This window comes from Protopterus annectens, chromosome 2.part1 (genome assembly GCF_019279795.1).
Source record: "Protopterus annectens isolate FY-2018-M chromosome 2.part1, PAN1.0, whole genome shotgun sequence".
Lineage (NCBI taxonomy): Eukaryota > Metazoa > Chordata > Ceratodontiformes > Protopteridae > Protopterus > Protopterus annectens.
In genome coordinates this window covers 1,117,203,712-1,117,230,629 of record NC_056729.1, presented here as the reverse complement: position 1 = coordinate 1,117,230,629, position 26,918 = coordinate 1,117,203,712, and the positions used below count along the sequence as shown (strand labels likewise).

The 26,918-nt window shown below is 41.5% G+C and overlaps 1 protein-coding gene across 1 annotated transcript in view; it reads left to right on the top strand.

The window, feature by feature from the left end:
• The window catches only part of MMUT (methylmalonyl-CoA mutase), a 726,274-nt gene that overhangs the window by 476,420 nt on the left and 222,936 nt on the right, over positions 1-26,918 (top strand). The window contains exon 11 of the mRNA XM_044062658.1: positions 23,754-23,901. Within this exon, the coding sequence (XP_043918593.1) occupies positions 23,754-23,901 (148 nt within the window). The remainder of the gene's footprint in view (positions 1-23,753; positions 23,902-26,918) is intronic.

Genomic DNA, 26,918 nt, shown 5'->3' with positions numbered 1-26,918 from the left:
TGAACAAACGAAGCACCTTTGCGGCACTCTCATGGATTATGTGAGGGTAAGAGCCTCTGAAATAAGTTCTTTTTAACCTTTTTGTTGTAATAATTGCTAAATCAACTGCGGTGGTGGTGCTGCGGTAGCGTTGTCGCCTCACAGTTAGACGTTGCACATTCGACTCTCAGTTAGAGCGTCTTCTGTGTGTCGACATGCGTGAATGGGCATTCCTTCGCTGAAGGTTGTGCGTTAGGCCCGGCAAGCTAGCACGTAAAAATCTACTGCCAATCATTAGCGGACCGGAGTTCCGCTGTGGCGACCCCTAACAGGGAAAAGCCAAAAGACAGTTGTAATCATTGCTAAGGAATATGCACTTTTTGTAATAGCAAATTAACAAAGTATTTTAACATAGCATTTAGTAGATCGCTGAGCTTTTTTAACTTCTTAAGTTTACCAGGAATTAGGTTTGAGTTTGATTATAAGGCAACAAAGAGAAGCAAGTTTATCTTTTAGTAGAAAAAAGGGAAACACTGAAGAGCAGGATCAACATCCTGGTGTATATTAGCATCTGTCCAGTAAACAAGAGAAAGGTAGTGTAAGTCTTTAAGAATAATTAGTTGTAAAACCTCTGTACCATAAAATTTCAGGTTGAAGTTTCATAGGATCAGAGGAATTACAAGACAAGTAAATCTAAACATGTGCACCTTGCCAAATCCCACCCTCAATATGTACCGCAACTTGCAGGTAATCATCCAGTTGTCAAGGTTAGTCTTGAAGAAGGCATGGGTGTCACTCTGCTTAACAAGTTGAGAGGCACTTAGTTCCAGACATAAGGCAAATACTGAGTAATGAATCTGTCCATATGCATGTTTTATGTATATGTGGATGGAGAGTCAGGCGCTTGGTTTGGCTGTTTGAGTTTCCATTCATACTATGAAAGTTTAAGAGATCAGTTAGGGTGAGGACTTTGGTTGCAGTGAACACCATGCATAGATCACACCGGAGTGTGTAAGAGACAGAAGGGTTTCTAGTTTGTCTTGACATAGGCCAATAATCACTTTTTTATTAGTAGACTGGAGTCCTTCTAACTGCTTGATATTTCTGGCTAAGTATGTGTCGAAAAGGCCAGTGAACTCTATATTTGATCTGATTAGGGCAACTTACTACGGGCAATATTTATTTTATTATTTAACATTTGTTTACCAGGAAAATCCAACTTGGAACAAAGCTAATTTTCATTGGAGGCCCGGGGAGAAACACTCTAGACATATGGCTTTGTGACCTTATTTGACCTATATAGAATACCTTTGGAAGTAATTTGTGCCATATAAGATTGATTTCTTAACTACTGTTCCAATATGGTGGTCAGAGGTTAGGGAATTGTTGAGCCAGGTGCCAAGGTTCCTGATTACCATGTCTGTGGAGAATGAAGTTCTGGCTATGCCGTGTATGAAGATGAAGGGTTTTCCCAAGGTGTGACAATGCTGCATTTTTTTTTCACATTTACATGAGACCTTTCTCTCTACGTGTGTAGATGCTGTGACTAAGCACACACGTTTTTCTCCAGGCTGTCTGTAAATTAAATTCATATCTTTGGAACACCAAGTGACTAGCCAGTGTTGCTTATTTTATGAGCCCATTTTCTAAAGCATATTAGTGAAGCAGCCTTGCAGCATCTGACTCTCCAGACATCAGTAGCAACCTGCATTTACCATGGATGGGAGTGGAAGTGGCAGAAGATGTTCAACAAACCCACTGCCTTACGGGCATATTGGTAGTAGTAGTACCCTGCTATTCTTCCTCTGGCAGTCTACCAAAGCTCAGAGTCCCTCCCATTGTCTGTCTGTGGGTGTGATGGACAAGTCAACCAGCAGTACAGGAGCTGCCTTTCAGAACCACAGACTGGACCTTTTTAATTTTCTACTTGCATAGTAAGAGAAGGCTATCTTGGAAGACTTTCTTACTCTGAATATCCTCAGCTGCTGAGGTCAGATAAGATTATAGCAATAACCCACGCCTGGGTGTGGGTAATGCGGGATTTAACCACGGTTGGCATGGTTTGGTCCCGAGGGCGAAGCCCGAGGGACCAAAATAAAAGACAACCGTGGTTAAATCCCGCATTACCCACACCCAGGCGTGGTTATTGCTATTATACAATGACATTATTTAAGAAAATAAATAATTACTTTTCTTAAATAATGGCATTGTATAATGCCTCTTTGCTGCCCTTCCGCAGCTGTCTGGTATTCCTCGGCAGTTCTGATGTACTGCGCATGCCTACGCAGTACATCAGAGCTGTGGGCAAAAGCAACGGAGAACGCAAGATCTCCATTGCTTTTTACTGTCTCGCTATGTTAAATGGGTTTAACATAGCGAGACAGCTTTAAAATAAGCAACGGAGATCTCCGTTACTTATTTTAAAGCTGTCTCGCTATGTTAAACCCATTTAATATAGCGAGACAGGTTTAAAAAAAAAAGCAATGGAGATCGCAAGATCTCCGTTGCTTTTTACACACTGTGTCGCTATGTTAAAGGAGTTTAACATAGCGAGACAGCTTTAAAAAAAGCAACGGAGATCTGCGTTGCTTTTTTTAAACCTGTATCGCTATGTTAAACTCTTTTAACATAGCGAGACAGTGTTTTATACTAACGGAAAAAGTCCGGGCGACCGGACCTTTTTCCGTTAGTATATTGAGGGATTTACAACGGGCACGCTGGTTGGGCTGGCCAATCAGCGTGCACATTTTAGAGGAGGAATTGTATAATGGGTTTTATTTCTTCCCTCAGCCTTTTCTCAATGCTTGAGTGGTGTATTCTGCTGGTTTGCTTGTTTTTTTTTTGTTTTTGTTTTTTTTTTTTGGACTGGAAAATTCTGTTTACTTGGAGTGTTACTTTACTTGCTGTATAAGATTTATATTGTTTATTTTAAGGGAATTCTTGGTTTCTGTGGGGTTTTAACCCTTGTTGTGTATTTTATGACCATTGGTGAATGTTTAACTAAGTTTCTGTACTAAGGCCATTTCAGTACAGTTCCTCTCATTGCTTCGTATTTCCAGAGTTGCAACTTAATCATGTCTGTTATTTCCATTGATTACAAACTTCATTTGAAAATTTGCTGTTTTGTAGTTTTTTTTTCTTTTTAGTGATGATTATTTGGGTGATTGACTAGGTTTACAGCATTTTAAAAGACTGTTTCATTTAAATTGCTATTTTGGCATCATTTTGTATGTTAAACATTTCTGACAGGATTTTTTCATAAGTTTATACTGTATTCCTTGTCTAATTCTGTTTTATGCTGTTTCTGATCGTTTGGGGCTAAAACTAGTCTTTGTTTATTAAAACTGAGGGATTTTTGTGACATATATTTTGCCCTTTGAACTGTTACTGAAACTGCTGTCATTTTACTCAGTGTAGTATTCAGTACAGTATCCCTGCAGAAATAAACTGTAGACAATATCAACTACTTTAATATATAACAAACAAGTTTAAGCGCTTTCGTCAAGAGTGTAGCATAGACTTTATTAGAAACAAGTAAGACAAAAATCTATTAGTTTAAATACCTTCTTAAAAACATCACCTGATACACCAATGCCCAATCAATGCACCGGTTCAATAAATAATTTAAAAATACCTAAAACAATACAAAGGAATACAAGAAATAAATCATAGTCATATACAAATGCACCCACAAATACATAAAAGTTTTGTTTAAGAAAACAAAACTAAATATTATAAGAACACAATCTTAAAATACTAACAATCGAAGCACTTTCATTTAAAAAAGTTAATTATAGACATTAAGCCTAATTTGTCATCTCAGTTCCTTACTCTCAAGTAAACCCTTCCAAGGACCCCCTCTAGGATTTTTTCTAACCGTATCAATACCCATGAAGCTGAAACTATGCTGAGGGTGGCTCAAGGGAATTATTTATATTATGTTTCCTAATGTGCAATAAATGTTCATAAATGCGGTCCCTGAGTCTCCTTTGCATTTTACCCACATAAAAACACAAACATTGTGAACATAAAGTAAACAAATAATGCCCGTTAAGTTGTAATCACAATGACATGTTGTTCTTATCAAAAATTATTAACAGTAACCTCATGCTTGACCAAAATGTGTCTACACTGACTACAAAAGCCGCATCTATATATGTACTTGCTTTTGCAAGTAAGAAGCAGCATGTCATAGTGACCACATTTAAGATATTGCTTAATAGTTCTTCCCTTTCTATAAATTATGTGGGGAGTAACACCCGGGGTCTCTGCTTAACCTTCAGAATAGTAAAAGAGATTCCATTTTTTTCTTAGCATCTCACAAATTTGTACATGTTCGGAAGAAAAGGTGGTAATAAAAGAATGTGCGAAATCCTTTTCTTCTAATAATGTAGTTCTAAACAACCCCACATTCTCCTGTTCCCCCCAGTCTAAACGTCTGCTTAAAATAGCCCTCTCATCTTTTTTTTATCCACTTCAACTCTAATTTTTTGAATTAGGGAGTGGAGATACCCAAGACTCAAATATTTCTGCTAAGACTTGAACTTCCAATTGGAAGGTTTCATCCTCGTTTACCATCCTGGTGAGACGTACATATTGCCCCTTAATGACAGCCTTCTTCTGATGCTCTGGATGGTTACTATTATAGTGTAGGAAATTGGTAATATCTACAGGAAACCCACATGTTGTAACCATCTACCATTGCAAACATCCTTAGAGACCTGTACATCTAAATAGTTAATATGTGTAGTGCTAAAGGAAGAGGTAAACCTTAAGAAAGTAGTGGTACCATTCAGATATGCAATGAAAGACTCAAAATTTACTGTTGACTTCTTCCATACAATAAAAACATTGTCCAGAAAATGGACGTACATATCCTGAGATGGAGAATCAAACAACTCAAAGACATATTTCTTCTCCCATTGCAACACAATTATATTAGCATAGATGGGGGGGGGGGCACATGCTGCCCCCATCTCTACCCCTTTCTTTGGCAGAAAATACTGTCTATCCAGAAAAACAAAATTATTCTTTAATATTAGTTCCATCAAGGTGACCAAGACGTTAATGTCGTTACTAGTAACATTAGTAGATTTGATTAAAAAATCATGAAACCAACTCAACCCAAGTTCATGTGGAATAACATTGAAATGATTGACCACATTCACTGTAGCAAACGAAATGTTCTCAGAAAAAACAACCTCCCTAAGCTTTAAAAAGAAGTCCTATGAATCCTTACAAATGTGCTTAAAACCTTTTAGAACATTTTTCAATTTCATGTCAATAAATTTAGCTAAAGAGTGGGTCTTTGACTTAGAAGCATTAACGTTCGGCCTCATGGTTGGGTTGATATTTCCTTATGTATCTTCAGGAGGCCAAAAATCATGGGTACAATAGGAAATTTAGAATACTAGAACAACCATTTCTTATAGGTTCATAGGTAGGTACTAGGCTATCTGCCCGAGGGCATTTATAAGCCTAGCCAGAGTGTGTCGGCTTTCGCCGCCCCATTGATTAATTAACTGGTCCTCTGTCAAGCAGAGCCAATGAAGTGATCCCAGGGATGTATTTTCTGTTACCCATCCACTCGTCAAGGTTTCCCTTGAAGAGTGTTAGTGAGGGGCTCTGCTTGATGTAATTTGGAATTTTTGTTCCAAAGCATTGGGGAGTCTCTGTGACAGGAATCTTTCCCTCCAGCATGTTCTATTTATTGTTGTGGCGAGGTTTAGCTCACTAGAGCGTGTGGCTCGCAGTGACTTGGATTTCTTTAGGTGGAGCATGTCCATCAGTTCTGAGTTGGACATGGCTTTGTAAGTCAGGCAGAGATCACCTCTGAGTAAGCGATATGCCACTGAGTACAGCCGGAGTTTTTTCAGTCGGGCTGCATAGAACATATGTTTAAGGCCAGTAATCCTCTTGGTGAGGTACTTTTCTGGTCTTTCCAGCTGTTGGAAGTATCTTTTCAGATACATCCCAAATGGGGCATTGTACTCTATGATGGGTCTAATGAGTGACGAGTAGAGGGGCACTATAACCTCTTTATTTCTAGCTGCAAACCCTTTAGTAATTAGATGGGCCACATAGAAGGATTTCCTAACTACTTTGGCAATATGATTGTCAAAGGAGAGATTACTATCTACCTGGGTCCCCAGATCTCTTATTACCTCTTCTGTATTAAGGGGGCTGCCACCTATGTGGTAATTCGTGGGTGTTTTGTTTTTCCCAAATGGGATGACTGTGCATTTTTTGGCATTTAGCTTGAGGCCATTACTATGACACCAGGTGTCCGTCTCAGTAAAGCCCTTTTGGAGGATGTCCTTGTCAGCCGGAGAGTCAGTTATGGCTCCCAGTTTGCAGTCATCGGCAAACTTGGTTAGCCATAGTCCTCCTGTGTTTGCCTGTACTTCTGAGAAGTATATGCGAACAGTAGGGGTCCCAGGACCGAGCCTTGTGGGACACCACTTGTGACTGGTTTAGTCTCGGACCTGGAGCCCGCAATTCTTACCGTGTGAGTTCTGTCTGTAAGCCAGTTGGCACCCCATCTCGTGACATAGGGGTTTATGTTCAGGCTGGTGAGTTTTTCTGTAATACCCAAGTGGGGAATGGTGTCGAAATCCTTGGCGAGGTCAAGGTAGGCTGGTGAACCACCTTTCCCTCGTCTATGGCCTTAGTGACTGTCTCAAAGAAGTCAACCAGGTTTAGTAGGCATGATCTGCCCTTAACAAAGCCGAACTGAGTCGGGTTAAGTGTTTGGAGGTTCCCAATGTCTTTGTTAATGACCTTCATGATGATGCGCTCCATAGCCTTGCAGACCAGGCTAGTAGGGCTTATGGCGCGATAGTTACCAGGGTCAGTTGTGGCCCCTCCTTTGTGGAGAGGAATAACCGTTGCTGTGCACCCAATTATGGGCATGTAGCAAGTGGAGTGGCTGAGGTTGAACAGCGTGTTTAGGTGGGGGGTTAGTTTGTTCTGTAGTTCGTGCAAGACGCAGCCTGGGACACCATTTGGTCCCATTGATGGTGTGTTTTTGGCTTTTGAAAGGGCTGTTTTCACCTGTGCGTCTGTGATTTTGTGGACACTGCACTTTTCCGGTATTGTTTTGGTCCCTTTTGAAGGTGAGAGGGGGTGAAATGTGCACTGAATCTATCTGCCAGGATGTTGGCAATATCAGTCAGTTCAGTATATTCTGTGCTGTTTTGCACTAGTTCAGTGCATATCTGCAAGTTGCCACTTAGAGTCTTAACATAGCTAAAGAAGGCTTTGTGGTTATAATTTGAATCCTTGGCTATTTTTCTTTCGAAGTTAGCCTTAGATGATTTCATGAGGGACCTTAGTTTCTTACTGATACTGATCAGGGATGTCTTTCCTTCTTGGGGTTTCCTTCTCTTAGAGGAGTGAGTCTTGATTTTGCTAGGGATGGCACGATCCATGCATCCTTGCAGGTGCTCATAGTGTGCATTTGTAAAGGTTTCTGCATCTTGGGCAGCATTATCCTTTAGCGTGGGGGCTGTGAACTTACCACCTCTGTCTTAAGTAAGGTGAAGTTTGCTTTAGAAAAGTTTTTTTACTGTGGTTTCCTTAGTTGAGAGTGGTGGTGGGGTGTGGACATTAGTTTATGGTCTGATCTGACAAGTGACGGGTTGACCTCCTGTGTGGAACACCTGTCACCCATGTTGGTGATGACCAGGTCCAATATGTTTTTACTTCTGGTAGGAGAGTTTACCAGCTGATCCAGGGCGTTTGAGTTGATGAATTCCAGGAAGTGCTGGGCTTGGGATTTTGTACTCGAGTAGTTTTCCCAGTGAATGGTAGGGTAATTGAAATCACCCAATATCAGGGTGCTTGGTAGGACCTTCATGTTTTCCAGTGTCTCCAGAAAGGTGGAGTGGTGGTCCTGGGTCATGGAGGGTGATCTGTAGCAGGCCACAATTTGCATTGCAGATTTGCCCGATGTTAGTTGCACATGGATGATCTCAGAGGTATCATGCTGCGCCACTAACCTGGAGGTGTAGGTATCCTTGATGAATATGAATACACCCCCTCCTTTTGTGTTTTGTTTCGTGTTCTGTGGCCGAAATGTGTGGTATAAGTTGTAGCCCAGTAGTGCTGTGGTGCTGTCTTGAGCCTTGAACCAAGTTTCAGTTACTGCACAGATGTCGACGTTCTCCTTACTGAGGAGTGCTTCGAGCACGTGCATTTTGAGATTTAAACTCCTGGCGTTGAGCAGCATAACCCTCAGTTTTTTTGTTAATTGTGCTGTTTACGGAGGTGGGTTTGACTTTTGAGCCTTGCCTAAAAAAGGCACTATGGGGACAGCAAGAGCCTTGGCCAGTATTCAAAAGCCTAGGGGTGACAGGTGCAAGTCATCTCTTGCGAAGCAACGCGGCTTGTCGAGCATGTCGTCCCAGGCTGACAGACACTGGATCTCCATTGAATGACACCAGAAGCTTAGCCAGTTGTTGAAATTGATCATTTTTTTTCTTTATACTGAGGTATCATTCTTGGTGAGGGCAGGATACTACTCAGGGTCATACCAGCCTGGGTTGCATGATGAGCTCTTCCATGTCTCTTTTCATGTAGCCCAGGGAGGTACGTCTCAGGTCATTCACACCAACATGAACAATGACAGAGTCATATTTGTACTTGTTCTGGAGTGACCTGAAGCACTGTGTTATGTGGCAGATTCTGGCTCCCGACAGGCAGCTAACAGTAACCTTCTACTTGTCCAGCCTAGTGAGTGGGACATCAGTGTGGCTGACTATAGAGTCACCTATTACTAGTTTGTTAGGTATGTTATTTCGCCTTAAGGGCTGTGATTGTGCGGCACACTGATTTTGTGTTTTATGTGTTGTCTGGTATGTGATGGGAAGTGCAGGTTGTTTGGGTGTCTGCTTTGGAGGTCTCTGATGCTTTTGCAGGTTTTTATTTAGAGCCTCCGAGTATGATTTTGTGTATTTATGTGTATTTTTTGCCAGTGCTGTTTTAGTAGGTCTCTGTGCGGCTGGAGGTGTGGTGCAAGTGTTAACCTTCTCCTCTTGACGTTCTGTTCCAGTCTTGGGTGGAGACAGCTTAGCTTCCAATTTGGCTGTATAATTGCATCTCTCGCATATGTTAGTGTTTGGTGGTAGGAGGAGAGGGTTGTCTGTGTACATGAGGCAGTTGTAACATTGCCTCAGGATACCCAGATTCATCAGCTGGACTGGAGAGTGCACCTGAAGTTGCCCTTTGGTCATGCCTGAATAGTAGGATGAGCTGCTTAGTCGCTTGGTTGGTGAGGGGTGAATAAAGAGCCTTGCCCTGCTGGGCAATCAGTGTCAGGGTATATTGCTATTAGGTCTGAGCAAGTGCTGGGCTGTAAGATGCTTTTTGAGTGCTTAGGTTGAGAGTTAGACTAGTTTCAAGGGAAAAACTGAAGAGGAAACTTAGTGGAGCCGGGAATAATTTAACCGTAACCGGTGCACAAAACCATGCAAACACGGTTTTTATAGTAGGGAATGAAGAGATAGAAATTAGCCCAAAATGGCCAATAAACTACTAACTTCTGAGCTGGAACCACTACTCCAGGGACAGATAGGTTGCTCAAAGCTCCCCTCTCTCACAGGTGAACAGAGAAACTTCCTTCTATCCAAGTAAGGTATGGGCAACTCAGAAACTAGCATCACAGACCTGAATTCAATCTGCCCGTTGGTCCAATATGTCTTGTAGTAACCAATCAATCTTCTTATAGGTAACATGTATACAGTTCAAGGAAGTTTCTTCATAAAAATTGACATCAAGTACACAGTCATACCTGTTATTTAAATAGTCATAATAACCCCCCCCCCCCGCCCTTGTCGGGTTTCATAACCCTAATAGACATGTCCCTGCTCAAGTTTTTCAGTAATTCAGATTCTGTTTCAGTAAGATTCCAGTCTATCCTATGGGGAACATTCTGCCATAGGGCTCGAAATTGCAACATTTGTTTACTTACTTGAAGCAGATTAGTTAATCAAAAAAAAACTTTTGTAAGTATATAGAAGTAGCTATTTTATTTAACTTACTGTGAGCTTCCGAGGCCAACCTTCACATACATTTCTTGGAATTGAGGGCTGTTCTAGTATTGCTGGTGTTCCAGGACTGCCTTCGTTAAGGCATATCTATCCAAAAGAACAACTTAATGGTAGTTTGTTATATCAAAAAGCAAAGTGGAACCAGATCTTGCCCTTGATACTGGGAAACAGTGAGGGTTTGGTGATGGGCAATAGCTTCACACTGCTTTCTTTTAGCAACACACAACCCAGGGGTGCTAATTTACCCCTCAGACAGGCTCAGCAGAGATTGTCTTATGTCTCATGAGTGATCTCGCCAGTGATAGCCATGAAGATATTCAGTCACTGGGACACTACTTGCTGCAATCTATTTGTCTCCCCCTTAAAACATCAAATACAGCAGCTATTTTACCATGATTCACTATTCAGAGACAGACACCAAGTAATGCTCTGTCACAACAATGCCCCCACCCCCCCCCAGCTTCTTTATGTTTACCCATCTGTTCCCCTAATGTCCTGATTTCTGAAGAAAGCAATACGGTTGCAAAACGGCAGTCCTCCTCAGATCCCTGGCCCAGACAGATATCATTTATCCTTCTATTGCCTTATGTAAAGCAGTCTCCCTGGCTCTTGTATCCTATTCAGGATCTGATTTCACACTCTTGAAGGGAGCCTCCCCTGGTCTTGGATTCTCCAGTTCCAGTGATGGCTGAAAATTATTCACTCCCTGTAGGATCAGGATTCTAACAGCTTATCAAGAGGCACCTGCAAGATGTATCAAATGGGAAAGATTTTGTACCCTGTGCTTGCCCACAAAACATTGACCCCTTTTGGCTCCAGTCAGACAATCTGTGTTTTCTTGCCTCTCTTTTTGATTCAGGCTGTAGTATTTCTACAGTAAGTCCAGTTATGTGCTATTTATAGCTTCCATGTTGGCTTTCAAGACATACTCTGCAAAGCCTTCCTAAAATGAGCTCGGTCTCTCCTTGGAATCTGAATTTTGTATTAGAGGCTCTCTCTATAACCCCATTTGAACTGTCGCTGAATTAAAATATTTTTTCTGGAAAACTATTTTCCTCATTGCTTTCACTTCATCCAGGAGGATTTTAGAACTCCACACACTATCATGCTCTTCACCTTACTTGGTATTCCATAAAGACTGAATATTTCTAAGACAAATCCATCCATTCTTCCTTCCTAAGGTGGCTTCTCAATGGAATATCCCATTGCCTATTCATCTACTAGTTTTCTTCCTGTGTTATGCAAGCAAAGTACAGTACATACTACATATGGTGCATGTGTATAGGCAACTGCACTTCCACCCTTGCAGAACTTAATTATTTAGAAAAGATAAGTAGCAGTTTATTTCCTTTGCCTCAAACAAAATGGGAAAGAAAGTTTCTAAATTGCCACTTTCAAGCTGTCCATTGCACAGTGTTTCCCTTGTTTGCCTAAATAATAGTAAAGAGCTGTTGCAACTTCTGCAGCCTTCTTCACGGCCTCTTCAGTGGCTGATATTTGTGAAGCTACCACCTAGTCTTCATCCACACCTTACCAAGCATTGTAAATTGGACTATGGCTCCAGGGCAGGAGCATCTTTTTGGTGCTCCTGTCCTGAAGTGTCTCCTGTCATTAGACCACCCGGGATGAATTGTAGATTGAAATTCTGACCCACATGTTAGATTGGATGGACTGAACAAATAGGATATGAAAGTTATGTACTTAACATAATGATAGATCCTTTCATGCCCATGTGATATGACAACTCACCGTCAGTCTCCCTTTCTCACAGTTCTTTAAGATGTGAAGGATTGTGTGGTCATTTAGTCCTTATTCAGGTAGAGTAATTTATATCCAAGTATTAAGGTGCCAAACAAGATTCAAGGTAACTAAGGGATATGGTGCATTATGTGAAAACTTTTTTTTGTTCATCTCAGGTTTCAAGGCATCCACATTTAGCGTACCTAATGGATTGCCTGATATAGACTCTCACTGAAGGGGAGCTGTCCAGCCCAAACATCTGCAGAAACTGTAAAATTGAACCAGAATGAAGATGTTTGTTGGTATGGGAGTTTGATATTTCTCATTCCAGAAAAGATCTGTCTCCTAAACTTATTATTTTTGAAAACATCAGCTACGTAATTACCAGAGATGCTGATAGCCAATGGGTACTTTAACACCTGCATTCAGTGCAACATGCATTGTTGATTATCACCATTAAGATGGAATTCAGTGTCTGGGCATACCAGGTTCTAGGTAGTACATGGGTATTGTTTGCATTCCCCCATACCTGGGAAGCTTAAACCTGACCACAGATGCATCAAACTTTGGCTGGGAGCTTCACACAGGGTCATTCAAGGTCCAAAAGGAATGGAAGTCATAGGACAGGACAAACATTGGTATCCAGTGATACTTAGGATTATCAATGGTAGCAACACTTTCTTCCATCTGTACAGGTTAGCAGTGATTGCCTGGAGTCTAGCCATCCATCAAAACCCTCTTCTGTATCCCTTTAAAAGGAAATATTTTAGTTGATCAGTTAAACAGATCTTTCAGTAACAGCATAACTGGGTCCACTGGATTTGAGAGCTGTATTTTTTTTTTTGCATCACTCTTGAACCACTCATATTTTTTTTTTGCTTCACATTTTAACCACCAGCTCATACATTCTGCTTAAGCTGCACACAAAACAAGCCAGGTCAATGAGTGCATTTTCCCCTGCGCAGGAACATAGGGTTAGTTTATGCCTTGTCCTTATTCCTCCCTTCCTAGAAGTGCTCCTGAAAGAAGAGAAGGCAAGGCAAAGTCTTACTATGCCAGTCCTCTTCTAGCTAGGATGGCCGTGATTCCAGCAGCTGTTTTAGATGATGAGGGAAAAGCCACAGTTCATACAAACATCATGTACCTTGTTATCACTGTGGGAGCTCACACTCACACACCCGTGTTAAAAGTTTCAGGCTGTCAACCTGAATTCTTAAGACCTTAATTCCTCAGAGGACCACTTCCCTCCAAGTCTGCTGCTCATACTAGAAGAAAGCAAGAAAGGCCACATGAAAGCATACAAGGAAAAAATCTTATATGGCAGATAAGAGATAGTCATTGTCATGTACCTCTTGTGGCATTCTGCACATGTCATAAACTACCTTGCTGGCCTTGTGCAGCAAGGGACTATCTTGCAACTTAATTAAAGTACAGCTTTCAGCCATTTCTGCTTTCTTACTCATAATGATGTGGACATCGTACAAAAGGGCCTCACTGAGAGATGCCTGGTTTCAAAGCCATGGCCTCAAGCTCAGTGCCAGAAAGTGCATTGTCTTCTCCTTTGGTAAAAACTCTGTACCCATGAACTGCCACATAGGCAGTAGTCTACTTAACACTGAAAGTATGATGAGACCTTGGGACACAGGTGGACAGTAATCTCTCCTTTGATAATCACATTGCCACAGTAGTTTGGAAATCCTTCTATTTATTTTATTTATTTATTTGTTTAACATTTGTTGACCGGGAAAGTCCGACTAGGCTCCACAAACCCTATTTTCAGCGGAGACCCGGGGATGTCTTTAGAATGTCTTCTACGTGGCACACCTCATCACAAATTGTTTCTTATCCAGGAAAAAAGAGGTCATTGTTCCCCTCTACCTGTCACTCATTAGACCCATTATAGAGTACAACGCCCCTTTTGGTATGTATCTCACAAGACATCTACAACAACTGGAAAGGCAAAAGAACCAAGGCAACCACAGCAGGACGAACAACCAATCTTAATTTTATTGACCACAGAAAAAGTTTTTTCTTTATGTATTTAATATATGTAAGTACTTTAAAGGGATATCAGTGAGCAGTACTAATTAGTAGATCAATTATTGTTTAATTGGTACTTATTTTATTAGTTTGCATATAAAAGGCTGGGTATTTTTTTGTAAATTTGTTCTGAAGTCCCTGTGATCCTTGAGGGAAGAAAGCGCTTAATGTTGTTTCTGTGATCAATAAAATTGATTGGTTATTTGTCCTGTTGTGGTTGCCTTGGTTCTATTGTTTTTGGATTTCTGGCTTTTGGAGGTAACAACTGGAAAGGCCACAGAAGTACCTCACAAAGAGGATTACCAGCCTCAAACAGATGCCCTACGCAAGACCGTCTCAAAAAAACTCCAGCTTTACTCCGTCGAATATCGCCTACTCAGAGGCGATATCTGCTTAACATACAAAGCTATGTCAAACCCAGAGCTTTTGGACATGCTCCACTTAAAGAAATCCCAATCTATCCGAGCTACATGCTCTAGGGACCTAAACCTTGCCACCACAATAAACAGAACATGCTGGAGGGATAGATTCCTGTCCCAGAGACTTCCCATACTCTGGAACAAGCTACCTATCTATATCAAACAAAGCTCCTCATTAACACTCTTCAAGAAAAATCTTGATTGGATGGGAAATAGGAAAGTCACCCCAGGGATCACTTCTGTGGCTCTGCTCGACAGGGGCACAGGAAAAACATTTTCTTGGGTGGCGAAAGCCAGGGTACCTTTTTGGCTAGGCTTATGTAGGCGCTAGGGCCAATAGCCTAGTACCTACCTATGAACAAACTTTATCAATATCCAATTCAACTTTCAAATTCCCATAGAAAGTCAGTTACATCTCCTTGAGACCTCACTGTTGCCACTGAAAATTAACCTTGACACTATTTAAATCATCTGGTTCCAATCCTTTTGAATTCCTGCTCAAGAAAACTCTCCTTGTAGTAGCTATGACATTAGCATTTAGAATTTCTGAGGTGCAAGACCATGATGACTGCAGAGTCTTACATGGTCTTTCACAAATATGGAGTGTCATTAAGGACTCATTTATGTTTTACATCTGAAGTGGTCTAAGAACTGTCTTTGAACCTGATCATCCAACTACCATTCTTTTACCCTAAGCCCCAATTACAGGGGAAGGGCTTTGATGCGCACAGATATAACCCAATGTATAGATAAAATTGAAGCTTTCAGGAAGATAGAACAGCACTCCATTTTCTTTAAGTCAGGAAAGCAGTTCAGCCTACTGTCCAAACAAAACTTTTTATCAATGGCTGGATTATTGTTATGCCTTCTGCTTTATCCGCCATGGGTAAATTTTGTAGTGACAAGCAAAAGCTCATTGCATTACAGCTGTAGCCACAACAGCAACCCTCTTAGGAATGTTTCAGAGCAAAAGTGTCTGTGTAGTAGCCACTTGGGCATCCATTCCCATTCACACCTTTCTAGGCAATAAATATTAGATTCTTAGTAATGAATATAGCAGGATTGCCCTTGTTATCTTACAGGGCGCGCTAGCTTCCTTGCTCTAGGACTGATGTTAGGATCTGTACTACTTTAGTATTCCCCATCTTTAGTGAATCATCATATTGCGGGAGTGATTTATATTATGATCATAGTACAGATGTGTGATGAATTCAGTGTAATGGTAGGTGTACATATACAGGGATGACTGGTGGTATGCAGACTCCCTCCCTCTCTCTGATACCCTTTTCTCCTCCGAAGCTTGGGGATGTGGAGTATCTGTCTCTCTCTCTCTCTCTCTCCATCTTTCCCATCTATGCACCTTTTTCTGTGGGTTAAAAGGAACAGCCACTATGACAGGACTGTCCCAGAAGACCCCCACAGAGCAAAGAATTAGGTCTGTTTTTTTTAGAATATTCCTTTCACACAAAAAATAATTGAAGATGGCACAGGCTGCTCTCCTTCTTAGATCTGACATCCTACTGACATCTTAAGCAAAGACAGTAGGCCAGCCCCAGTCTAAGGGCATCTGAAGCTCTGATGTCTGTGTAGATGAGCAGACGTCAGTCTCTGACAAATTCACATCTCTGATAAATCATGTTATAGAAGCCATTCCTGTAAATGAACATCTGCTGTTGTGATGGGTTTACCACAGAAATGTACTTTCCAGCTGTAAAGATATTGAATACATGCAGATGTTCTTCATCTCACATTGCTGCAGTCATAACCTGTGGGTAGTCCGCTGTCCTCGGTCGGCCCGAATACCAAAGTATTAGGCTGGCGTCGGTCATGGGCGCTCAGATCTGACGTCAGTGCGTCATGGTATTAAAGCGCATGACCGACGTCATATCCTCAGTCTTTTTTGCCGCATGGTCCGAAGCAGAAGCAGCGTTTGCAAGTGCCGTTCGGCGTTCTGAAATTTTCGTATTCTGAGTTTCAGACCGAAACCAAGTTGGGCTAAGTACCCCGTTGGGGAATATTTTTTTTTTCTTGCCTCAGTTAATTCCGGATGTCAGAAAAAGTGAATAATTGTATTTTTGTGGGAAACAGATACCGCATAGGGATTACCACTCTCTGTATTCCTTGTTTGGGGCCTGAGCACGACGTAGTCGGGTGTCGCTTTTGTGCTAGGTTTAATAAGCGCACCATTAAACGTAGGTTAGATTGCGCTAGGCTTGTCTTCGGTAAGCGGTGTAATTACAATATGCCGTCGGATCCTCCGACGCCCGCTACCGCTAAGAAGCGCAAAGAAAAATCGTTAAGGTCCAAGCAGGATGAGTCGTCTGTTCCGGACGCCGGTTCTTTAGAAACTACGGGGGAATCTGTGGATCCAGCCGAGGTTTCAGCTGAGTCTCAGGGGGAGCCGTTTATTTTGCAGGATGTGGCCACTCAGGAGTCAGGTCAGGCTGAGGGGGCCTCTCAGGTTGCTGTACTCCCTTCTTTGCCTAAGGTGGTTAGGCCTTCTCCTTCTGTCTCTAAGGTACCTTCCAAGGTCAGGCCTGGTTTGCCTTCCTCAGGTGTCAGTCCTAGTTCTGCAGGTTCTGTGCCTAAAAAACACATGCTTAAAATGGCAGAAGATTTGATTTCCTTAATCAGGGGTTCTATGCCCCCTCCAGATAAGAGGCCTAGGGTGGAGCCAGAGGTGGAAAGTTTGGAACAGGCTTCAGATTACTCAGAGTCTTCGGCTGAAGACATTCAGGATTTTCCTCCTTATTCTGATTCAGACGCAGAGGATTCCAGTCCTTCTGCTTCTCCTCCAGAGGATTTTTCTTTTTCAGAAACCCTGCATTCCATGAGGGAGCATTTTAAATGGGAAGGTCAGGATTTCTCAGATTCCCAAAAGAGGCTTAGGGAATTTTTGTTTTTGCCACAACATCGGCCCTTGGCTATACCTCCTGTTTTGGATGTTGTTCAGGATGTTTTCTCGGAGGCTTCTCTTAATCCAGACTCTTTGCCTCCTGCGCCAGTTAAACCAGATAGGTATTACAGAGTGCCAGAGGCTCATAAATGTCTGTATAAGAGCCCAAGGGCTGACCCAGAAACTATTAGCCAGGGACCTAAGGGTGTCAGGGCTTCTGTTGTAAAGAATCCAGTTCCTATGGATAAAGACTCTAGAGCTTTGGATAGGTGGGGAAAAAAGTGTATACCTCTTCCACTCTAGCAATGAGGGCTTTGAATTGCCAGTTTCATATGTTGAAGTACCAGAATTTTCTCCTTACTCAGTTAAAATCTAAGGTAGATGCTTTGGCAGAGGGCATAGAGTGTAAGGAATTACAGGATTTGGTTCATGCCTCTGATCAGGTGGGTAAGCATTCTTTGCAGTGTGGTTTCGATGCTTTACAGGCTTCTTCCAGGGTGGCTGCCACTGGATCAGTTATTCGCAGGCACGCCTGGCTTAAGGATCAGAACTTGTCAGAGCATGTTAAAGCTAGAATTTTGGATGCTCCTTTGCAGTCTGAAGTTTTGTTTGGTTCTCCTGTGGAGTCTGTCTTAAAGAAAATGGAAGACAAAGCTAAGTCTATGCAGACTGTTAAAGATTTTTGCAGGTGCAGCCCCTAAGTTTAGCAGGAATTGGCCTACTAAGGGATGGGCTTACCCTTCTTCTGATTTACAGTCTAGGGCAGATCTAGACGTGGTAGGGGCAGAGCTCAGGGTTCTTTCAGGCCTAGAACGTGGAGTTCCCCTGCACAATCTACAGGTGAGGGCAGGGGCCAGTCCTTTCGTAAACAGGCCCAATGACCTGCATCTTCAGCTGCCAGATCCTTCCTGTCTGGCAGCTCCTCTGGGAGGAAAGTTGGCACTCTTCAAGCAAAACTGGCTTTTAGTCACCCAGGACAAATGGGTGTTGGACATTATAGACCGAGGCTACAAGTTTTATTTCCACACATTGCCTCCTTTCAAAGGCATGCCAGACGTTCCTCCTCAGCAAAGGGTAGAGGCTCACAAACAGATTACTTTACTTCTTCAAATGGGGGCTATACAGCAGGTCCCTCTGTCAGAAGTAGGCCTAGGATTTTATTCTCGCATGTTTCTTGTACCAAAGAAAGGAGACACTTGGAGGCCAATTTTGGATTTATCTATTCTCAACACATACCTGGACATTCCAAAATTCAAAATGTTGACGTTGCAACAACTTCTGCCCCTGTTGGGCAAAGATCACTGGATGGTAACTCTGGATCTCAAAGAGGCTTATCTTCATGTTCCTATCAGGCCCAGTTGCAGGAGATTCCTGCGTTTTCGGGCTGGGACTTTACATTATCAGTTCTCTGCATTGCCCTTTGGCTTATCTACTGCGCCCAGGGTGTTCACAAAGGTTCTGGCTCCGGTGATAGCCTTCTTAAGGTTAAGAGGAATACAAATTTATCCTTATTTGGACGATTGCCTGATTCTTGCTCAAGACAAAAACAAGCTACTACACCATCTACAGTATGTTATGGCAGTGTTAAGGTGCCTAGGGTATTCTGTGAACGAAACAAAGTCCAGTCTAGTACCCTCTCAGGAAATGTGCTTTCTGGGTGTGAGACTGAATACAGCTTCCCAGATGGCTTTTTTGACCCTGGACAAGCAAAGGAACCTTACACTTTACTTCCAACAATTGCCTCTACGGTCCAGGCTGACTGCAAGGACAGTCCTTCAAGCCTTGGGGTTCATGGCATCTTGTATTCTGGTGCTTCCCAATGCCAAACTGCATATGAGGAAGTTACAATGGTATCTCAAAAATGTATGGACACAACACTGCCACGATCTGGACACTGTCATTCAGATAATACCTTGCATTCAAAAGGAATTTTTGTGGTGGGCCCAGGAATGTCACCTAAACAAGGGACTCTCTGTGACTCGACCAGAGGCGAGTCAGATCTTAACGACAGATGCCTCGGACAAGGCTTGGGGAGCACAATTCAATGGAAAATGGGTTCAAGACACGTGGCCTGCCAGACTTCAACATTTACATATCAACTTGAAGGAGATGTTAGCAGTCCAATTTGCATTGATGGCTTTCAAGGATCTACTTCACCCAGGACACGTGTTGATTCAAACAGACAACACAACTGTCATGTGGTACATCAACAAGCAGGGGGGAACACATTCGTACCCTCTTTGCAGGCAAGCTATGATTTTGTGGGAGACTGCTCTCAGTTTGCACCTCACTCTTCAGGCAAGGTTTCTGCCAGGAGCACAGAACTCCTTAGCAGATGTTTTGAGCAGACAGATGGTGGATCCCCACGAGTGGAAGTTGGATCCTCATGTATTTCGACAGTTGACAGTGACATGGGGGACTCCAGACATAGATCTGTTCGCTTCTCCACTAAATTTCCAGTTGCCAAAGTTTTGCACAAAGATGTTTCATCCAACAGCTTGGAAAGTGGATGCTCTATCATTCAGTTGGAGCAATCTTCACATTTATGCCTTCCCTCCTCTGCCTCTCCTTCCCAAGGTGCTCTTGAAGGTCAGACAAGACAAGCCCTCCATGATTCTAATAGCTCTGGATTGGCCTCGGCAGCACTGGTACCCTCTGCTGAGGAGTTTAGTACGGGAGCCTCCTTGGCCTTTGCCTTCAATTCCACACCTTTTGTCTCAGGCAGGCAATCATTTCCTCAATGTCAGGATTCAGTCCCTGCATCTAACAGCCTGGCATATTCTGTTCTAGAACCTGGAGGGTCGCAGCTTCCTCAACAAGTTTTGAATGTTATTTTGGAGGCCAGAAGGCCTAGTACAAGGAAAGTTTATGCTGATAAATGGAGGAGATTTTTTATTTGGAGCAAAGCAAAGTGCTTTGATGTTTCCAGGCCTGATTTGAGTGTTTCTCTTCAATACCTTACAGAATTATTAGACAAGGGTTTGTCTTTCTCCTCTGTAAAAGTTCATGCTGCAGCCATTTCTGCTCACTATGACTGTAACCCACCATTATTTTCTCATCCTTTGTTTAAGCAATTCCTTAGAGGGGCGAAGAATATAAGACCCCCGCGTAGAGCTCCTACTCCTTCCTGGGATCTCAATTTTGTGTTGGAAAAACTTACTTTACCTCCTTTTGAACCTGCAGCTTCATCTGAGTTAAAGTTTTTGTCTTGGAAGACTGCTTTTTTGTTGGCCATTACGTCTGCTAGAAGGGTATCTGAATTACAGGCTCTCATGGCAGTTGAGCCCTTCCTGATTTTTCATAAGGATAGGGTATCTCTGTGTACTAACCCTACTTTTATGCCCAAAGTGGTTTCAAATGTGGCCTTGAACCAATCTATTCATATGCCTACTTTTTATGCTGATCCCCAAAATAAAGGGGAGAAAACTTTGCACACTTTGGATATTCACAGGCAGTTGCGTTATTATTTGAGCAGGACTAAAGGGTTCAGACAGTCTCAACAGTTATTTGTTTCTTTTGCTTTGGGCTCTCAGGGGAAACCTGTTTCAAAACAAACTATTTCTAAGTGGATTGGCCATTGTATTGCTTTTTGTTATTCTCATCATGGTAAGGAGATTCCGGCTGGTATCAGACCTCATTCCACTAGGGCTACTGCCACTTCTACTGCTTTTTTAAGGGGTGTAGCTACTAAAGATATTTTGGAAGCAGCTACTTGGAGTTCAGTGCACACTTTTTCTAAACATTACCATCTCCCTCTTTATTCCAAATCTAGGGCTGGGTTTGCCACTGCAGTCTTACAGGGCATATTAGCAGCTCCCAATGCTTTATGATTTTGCCAACCTCCCCTTACACTTGCTTTGGGATTCTACCCACAGGTTATGACTGCAGCAATGTGAGATGAAGAACATAGTACAGTTTTGTACCTACCATAAATGTAGATGTTCGAAGATCCACATTGCTGCAGTCCAATTTACCCTCCCTCCTTCCCCTCTGTAGTTTGGAGTGGTTGTATGGGTTGGGTCGTAGATGTTGTTTGTACATGGGTTTTGGAGGTTTTTTTCTGTTTTTGGCTGTGGCCTTTCTTTTTAGGGCCTTTCTGACATCTGGGGCAAGAAAAGACTGAGGATATGACGTCGGTCATGCGCTTTAATACCATGACGCACTGACGTCAGATCTGAGCGCCCATGACTGACGCCAGCCTAATACTTTGGTATTCGGGCCGACCGAGGACAGCAGACTACCCACAGGTTATGACTGCAGCAATGTGGATCTTCGAACATCTACATTTATGGTAGGTACAAAACTGTACTTTTTTGATGAATTGTTTAATTTAGATGTAAACTGATTTCTCTGCATTGAATATACAGTGGATATAAAAAGTTTACACACACCTGTTAAAATGCCAGGTTTTTTGTGATTTAAAAAAATGAGACCACAATAAATCATTTGAAAATGTTTCCCACCTTTAATGTGACCTGTAACCTGCACAATTCAGTTGAAAAACAAACAGATCTGTTAGAGGAAAAAAATATAAAAAAATAAAAAAACGTACAATAAGCTGGTTACATAAGTATGCACACCCTTAAACTAATACTTTGTTGAAGCACCTTTTGATTTAATTACAGCATTGTCTTCTTGAGTAGGAGTCTATCAGCATGGCACATCTTGACTTGGCAATATTTGCCCACTCTTCTTTGCAAAAGCACTCCAAATCTGTCAGATTGCGAGGGCATCTCTTGTGCACAGTCCTCTTCAGGTCACACCACAGATCTTCTATTGGATTTAGTTCTGGGCTGTGTCTGGGCCATTCCAAAACTTTAATTTTCTTCTGGTGAAGCCATTCTTATGTTGATTTGGATATATCCTTGGGGTCATTAGTCATATTGAAAGATGAAATTCCTCTTCATCTTCAGCTTTCTAGCAGATGCCTGAAGGTTTTGGGCCAAAAGTGACCGGTAAATGGAACTGTTCATAATTCCTTTCACCTTGACTAAAGCCCCAGTTCCAGCTGAAGAAAAGCAACACCAAAGCATGATACTGCCACCACCATGCTTCACCGTAGGGATGATGTTCTTTTGGTGATGCGAAGTGTTATTTTTGCGCCAAACATACCTTTTGGAACTGTGGCCAAAAAGTTCAACCTTGGTCTCATTAGACCATAACACATTTTCCCACATGCTTTTGGGAAACTTGTTGTATTGTTTTGCAAATATTAGCTGGGCCTGGATGTTTTTTGTGTAAGAAAAGGCTTCCATCTTGCAACCCTACCCCCATAGTCCAGACATATGGAGAATATGGGAGATTGTTGTCACATGTAGTACACAACCAGTACTTGCCAGAAATTCCTGCAACTCTTTCAGTGTTGCTGTAGGTCTCTTGGCAGCCTCCCTGACCAATTTTCATCTTGGCTTTTCATCAATTTTGAAGGGACATCCAGTTCTTTGCAACACCACTGTTGTCCTATATTTTCTCCACTTTTTGATGACTATATTCACTGTGTTCCATGGCATATCCAATGCTGTGGAAATTTTTTTGTACCCTTATCCTCACAGATACCTTTCAACAATGAGATCCCTTTGATGCTTTGTAAGCGGTCTGTGAACCATGGCTTTTGCTGTAGCAGGCAACTGAGTAAATGTCAGGAAAATCCTACTATGACAGCTGAACTTTATATGGGATTATCAGAGTCTCTTTAATTGATGGCAGGTGTGTACCCAAGAAGACTGAATGTTGTTTGTCTTTCAGCTTTTCCCAATTAGGGGTCGCCACAGCGGAACTCCTGTCTGCTAATGATTGGCAGTAGATTTTCATGAACGCCGAGGTGCCAGCTCGATGTCCAACCTTCAACGAAGGCACACCCATTTACACATGTCTTTCGAACGCCCAACAAACCGCGGAGAGGGCATGCAACTCCACACAGAAGACACTCCCCGCACTCCAGCCGAGAATCGAACGGGAGAACCTCTTGCTGTGAGGCAACAACGCTACCGCTGCACCACCGCGAAGACTGAATGTTGTAATTAAATCAAAAGGTGCTTCAGCAAAGTATTAGTTTAATGGTGTGTACACTTATGCAACTAGCTTATTGTACGGTTTTTATTTTTTATATTTTTTTCCCGTAACAGATTTGTTTTTCAGTTGAATTGTACAGGTTATAGGTCACATTAAAGGTGGGAAAAGTTTTGAAATGATTTATTGTGGTCTTAATTTTTTACCTATCACAAAAACCTTGCATTTTAACAGGGGTATGCAAACTTTTTTTATCCACTGTACTTGATGCTTGTTTGTCTAGCCAGAAAACATACTTTGTTTTGGTATCTGTTATCTAAGTCATCTTATGAGATGCCCTAAACAGCACCAGATTTTTCTTCTTGTCATAAGAATAATGGGAATTACAGGATTTTATGCAGACAACACACCATTTAGTGCATTTGGCAGTAATGCAAATTCACTGTTCTCTATAAATTATATTTCTATTTTTCTTGTATGGTAATAGAGAGCACTTTGTGTCCTTACCTTCATGATATGTTCTTCTTGTTACTTATCAGAAGAGAATTGTCTTCTGCATGTATTAGCTGAGGAAATAAGATAAAATCTCTTATTTTTAGTCTTAATCATATTTTTCCCTAGGGTTCAGAGATTTCAAGAGCATGAAGGTCGTAGACCTCGTATCCTTGTGGCTAAAATGGGTCAAGATGGACATGACCGGGGAGCAAAAGTTATTGCTACAGGTTTTGCAGATTTAGGCTTTGATGTGGATATCGGTCCTCTTTTCCAGGTATTTATTTTATTCCACTAGTGTAGCTTATTATATTAGCAAGATCTTAGATTTTTAGGCAGTGGATCAGAAACAGCACTGCCACAGTGTCTGGCAAAGGATACTACATGATGTTGGTTTGTGCATGTTTGGGGATGGTGTCAAGGGGAATTGTGCCATACTGCTTGAAGAATATCTATCAGGAAATTGTGCCATACTGCTTAAAGAATATCTATCAGGAAATTGTGCCATACTGCTTAAAGAATATCTATCAGGAAATTGTGCCATACTGCTTAAAGAATATCTATCAGGAAATTGTGCCATACTGCTTAAAGAATATCTATCAGGAAATTGTGCCATACTGCTTAAAGAATATCTGTCAGGAAATTGTGCCATACTGCTTAAAGAATATCTATCAGGGAATTGTGCCATACTGCTTAAAGAATATCTATCAGGGAATTGTGCCATACTGCTTAAAGAATATCTATCAGGGAATTGTGCCATACCGCTTAAAGAATATCTATCAGGGAATTGTGCCATACTGCTTAAAGAATATCTATCAGGGAATTGTGCCATACTGCTTAAAGAATATCTATCAGGGAATTGTGCCATACCGCTTAAAGAATATCTATCAGGGAATTGTGCCATACTGCTTAAAGAATATCTATCAGGGAATTGTGGCATACTGCTTAAAGAATATCTATGAGGGAATTGTGCCATACTGCTTAAAGAATATCTATCATGGGTACTGATGTGTTATCTCATGTTTATTCTGCATCTGACTGTGTCATGAGGTCTCTTCCAGGTTCCTCATTTCCATCACAAATTTACTTTTTCAGTCATTGCACATAGGCTTACAGAAGTAGCTTCCCACACATGAAACAATTAATCTTTTAACATAATTATGGAATTACAGTTGTAATGTGTGCTAGTGTCTATTAAATAAATGTGTGGCAGGCTGCCTGCTGTTGTCTAAAGTGGTGGAATCCCTGGAATGAGCATTTGAGATGTAAGTAAATTATAGATCATCAGCACGGTTTAGGCTTGTGTAAATATCACTGAAGCATTGGTGGTCGAGATGCTTTTGTTAGAAAAATTAATGCCATGGAAAGTTTCAGTACATTGGGTTGTATTGTGCAAGCCGGTAATGTGCCTTTGAAGGATTTTTGTCCCTTTTCTCCTCTGTTGTGAGACAATGGAATTGATATATATATTTATATATATATATATATATATATGTATAATTTAAGGGAGGTGTGCGAGTAGAGCCATCCTTACAAAAAATATTTTTTGTGGTTTTTTTTGTAGTGTTTTCAGATCACCATTTTCAGTAAGCAGCGATTCAAAAAGCAGTGATTTGATCACACATAAGTAAACTTTATGGGTTGTGGTTCTTGTTAACTGAAGACTGGCTCTGTAGTTGTGTGTGTAACTGTAAATGATACAGGATAGTAGTATTTAATTTTAACTTTACTATGCACTTTCTTTGTAACCACCTCTCCCCCAGTTGAAGTGCTTTTTGTTTCATCTTTCATTACTGTACTGATGTGTCATGTCATACTTACCAGCGTTTCCAGTTTATGAAATTATGGTTGAGACCATTGTAACCCATCACCATATTTCGGTTCCATATTAGAAGACGGAAGACGCAATGCATCTTGGTCGAACTCAAAAGCCTGAAATGGCAAAATATCGAAGTGGCTTTTAAGCAAATTCTTTCCCTGGGAAAGAAGTCGCATGGCCACTTTGTTACTTTGCCATTTTCGGCAATGTAGTGCGGTCTCGGAGTTGGTATTTTTAAGTGGGGGGTGGGGGGGCATGGCGGGCGAAGCCCCCTCACTTAATGTAATGTTTAAAGTGTTTCATTTATTTTTTTGTTGGAACAATGATTTTTTTCCCTAGGAAAATTAAAATTAAATTAATTACCACAGCAAAAACATGTCACTATCCTAGAAAGGCAATGCAGTGACCCTTGCAGTCTGTTGTGCAAACTCAGAAATTTCAAGCTGTTTTAAAACTTCATTTGCATCTCTCTATTGAGTTATCACTGATAGCAAGTAAACTTGGCCAATATTGTAAATACATGTTGCATACCAAAACTTGCACATCCATACATTGGATTTGTTTTTAAAAAAGCAGAGACATTCCTTTTTAAATTAACAGCGGTGTAAATGATGCAGGCATTACCCCCTCCTGTCAAAAGTTGTCCACTCAGGGTTCACCCATGTGGGTAAACCATGTCAGTTGAGATTAAATCATGTATCAGCCATAGTTGAGCAATAATTGTTAGGATAGGTTCCCCAGTAGCCCCTGGGGCTTATTACCCAGATCATTATCAGGCTGTGTCTGGTGCAGTGCCTGGAACTTGCACTTCACTTCAGTGTTCAAGTACCTCTGATTTTACTCTGTGATTGATCATTAAAGCAGACAGAGCCAAGCCATTTGAATAGTATACCTTTCTCCTTTTGGTCATTTGTAGTTTTTCCCCCTGCACTTTCTGCTATTGTTCTATACACTGTATCTGTTTGTTGATATCAGAATCAACTACCATTAGCTTAGACTGAGATAGGTATGTTCAAACTTATTTCTTGGAAAGTTTAGGTGGTTACATGTTTCAACAGTATCTTTATAACCATTTATCAGTTTTCCATTGTATTTATGTGGTTCATAGCTGCCCTTGTGGGCTGTTTTAATAGTAGCCAATTTCTTTTTCAGAGGTGGGAATCAAACCTGGTCTGTTGTTACTGTGATGTAAGCACCTTAACTGTTATAACCATTCATACCTGGGCAGTGGTTATAACATATAACTTACACATTCATACGTGGGTACTAGGCTAACTGCCTTTGTTGGGCCATTTTAAGCCTTGCCAATTACCCCATTTGAGAATCAAACCATGCACATTTTATCTTTAAGGCAAACACCTTAACCATTATGCCAACCCTGTAACTCCTATAATGATGTGTTTCCCCTGTCTGGAGTTGAACCCACAGCATGCCAACATATATGCATGCTGGCCAGTTTTTTTTACAGACTGAGC